This window comes from Pteropus vampyrus, unplaced genomic scaffold (assembly GCF_000151845.1).
Source record: "Pteropus vampyrus isolate Shadow unplaced genomic scaffold, Pvam_2.0 Scaffold126, whole genome shotgun sequence".
Classification (NCBI taxonomy): Eukaryota; Metazoa; Chordata; class Mammalia; order Chiroptera; family Pteropodidae; genus Pteropus; species Pteropus vampyrus.
The window spans coordinates 1,416-3,199 of record NW_011888907.1 but is presented as its reverse complement, the minus strand read 5'-3'; the positions used below and the strand labels follow the sequence as shown (position 1 = coordinate 3,199).

Here is a 1,784-nt window from a genome sequence, read left to right as displayed (position 1 = left end):
GAAATGGGGCCATTCCAGCAAGTGCAGAGCAAGGACCTGGGGTCAGGAGAGCTCAGCCCTGGGCCTCATCTGATGTAACCCTTCCATCGGCCCAAGGACATGAGCTCATCTCATTACAGGCAGGGCGAGGAGCAGTTACTGGCCCCAGGGGACACAGTTCAAGTGCTGAGGGCAGATCCCAGTGCCTCTGCCACCCTCCTCTATGGTTGCCTAATCTGGGTCTCCTGGTCTTCACTCTCAGCCTCAGAAATCTCCTGCATCCTTGCAAATCTCTACTAGCATCGAGGAATCAAAAAACTACAACTTGTTGCCCCATCTTTTATTTCTTAGACTACAAAATATTAATGTTCAGTGTAGCTTGTAGAATGGGGTGTGGGAAGCAGAAACATTGTGGACTCTTGGTGTGAGTATAAAATGTTACAGCCTGCTTCTGGAAGACAATTTGTCATCATCTCAACAAAAGTGTAAGAGTAACCCACTGGCACACCAATTTCATGAGTTACGTACGCATTATAAGGTGCACAAGGACATGTGACACATACAAGTATATACTACAATGCTGTTAGAATTAGCAAAATAAAAAACAAGATATAATCCAAAAAGATATTCATAAGAGGCAAGAGTAAAATACACTGGTCTGCCCATGTCTGCTTTACCCACACAATAAAATACTATTCTGTTGAAAAGAATAAGTCTGCACGGACAGACGTAAAACATCTAATGGAATTTGTTACTAGTGTCACACTTAGCAAAAGTGATCGTGACTGTAAATGCATAAAAAAAAAGAGTCAAGACTTGAGAAGGGAAGGGGAGTTTGGAATTTCAGAGGCCTAGGTCTGACATTCCCCAAACCATCGAATTCAGATTTTTGACCTTGTCTGCTTATCTAGAAGGAAACACACTGGCCTGACTGAAGTGAGTCATTCAGGAAGCAGGGTTAGACTTGGCTCCCACCTAGCATAGACTCAAATTTCAAAAATAAATTCTGTAATTATTTTACGGAATAAATTCTCTAAATTTCAAATTAATTTGTTAAATGAAAATATTTAAAGTTTTGTGATATCTGTAATGTTGGTTTAGTATGAATGTACATATGCATGTGTGTATGTATGTATGTATTTTACCATAAGGAACCTGAAAATTGCCATGGGGTGGCGCCTTAGCCTGCAAAAAACTGGAAGTACGCAGTTTTCCACATGCAATTCCTCCAAGGTGAGATCACCATCCGCTCCTATTTGTTTAACTTCATACCACCTGGAAGTTCCCAGCAGCCGGTAGCGGGACGGTCCTTTGCACACAGCCCTCTAAGGGTTGTGCGGGAAACTGACAGAGGGAAGTTTGAGGCTCAGGAATCAGAACGGGGTCGGCGGAAAGCAGCAGAGAGAAAGTGACACTTCGCTGGCGGTCTAATTGACTTCCAATATAAGTACGTCTTAGATTTAAACATAAGTGTAAAAAATAGAAAGAAGAGGAAAGCCGATCTCTCTGTCGATCCCTGAGGCTTGCTCCGGGAGTTTCCCTGGTTGACCTTGATCCCTAGAGTGCTTCTGGATTTTCCCTTTGGGATTGCTCATAGCCCGCCGGGGCCCAGGATCGGGAAGGGGAGCGCGCCCGGGTAACCCGCTCTTCCCCAGACTCTGCCCGGACCTGCCCCGGCCACCGGGTCACCCCGGCAGGCACCTCCAGTCATGTCCCTACTCCCCTGCCCCGTCCCGGCCATCAGGCGCGCCTTTCCGAGCCAGGAACTGCGGCGGGGACTCACCGCAAGCAGGAGAGCGAAGACC

The 1,784-nt window shown here is 46.4% G+C and overlaps 1 protein-coding gene across 1 annotated transcript in view; it reads right to left on the bottom strand.

Annotated features, from left to right (window-relative positions):
- Positions 1-1,783, bottom strand: part of TNFRSF10B (TNF receptor superfamily member 10b) — a gene marked incomplete at its 5' end in the record, with an annotated part of 36,532 nt that extends 34,749 nt beyond the window's left edge. Inside the window, one exon of the mRNA XM_011366898.2 lies at positions 1,763-1,783. Within this exon, the coding sequence (XP_011365200.1) occupies positions 1,763-1,783 (21 nt within the window). The remainder of the gene's footprint in view (positions 1-1,762) is intronic.
- Between the last annotated feature and the right edge of the window lies 1 nt (position 1,784).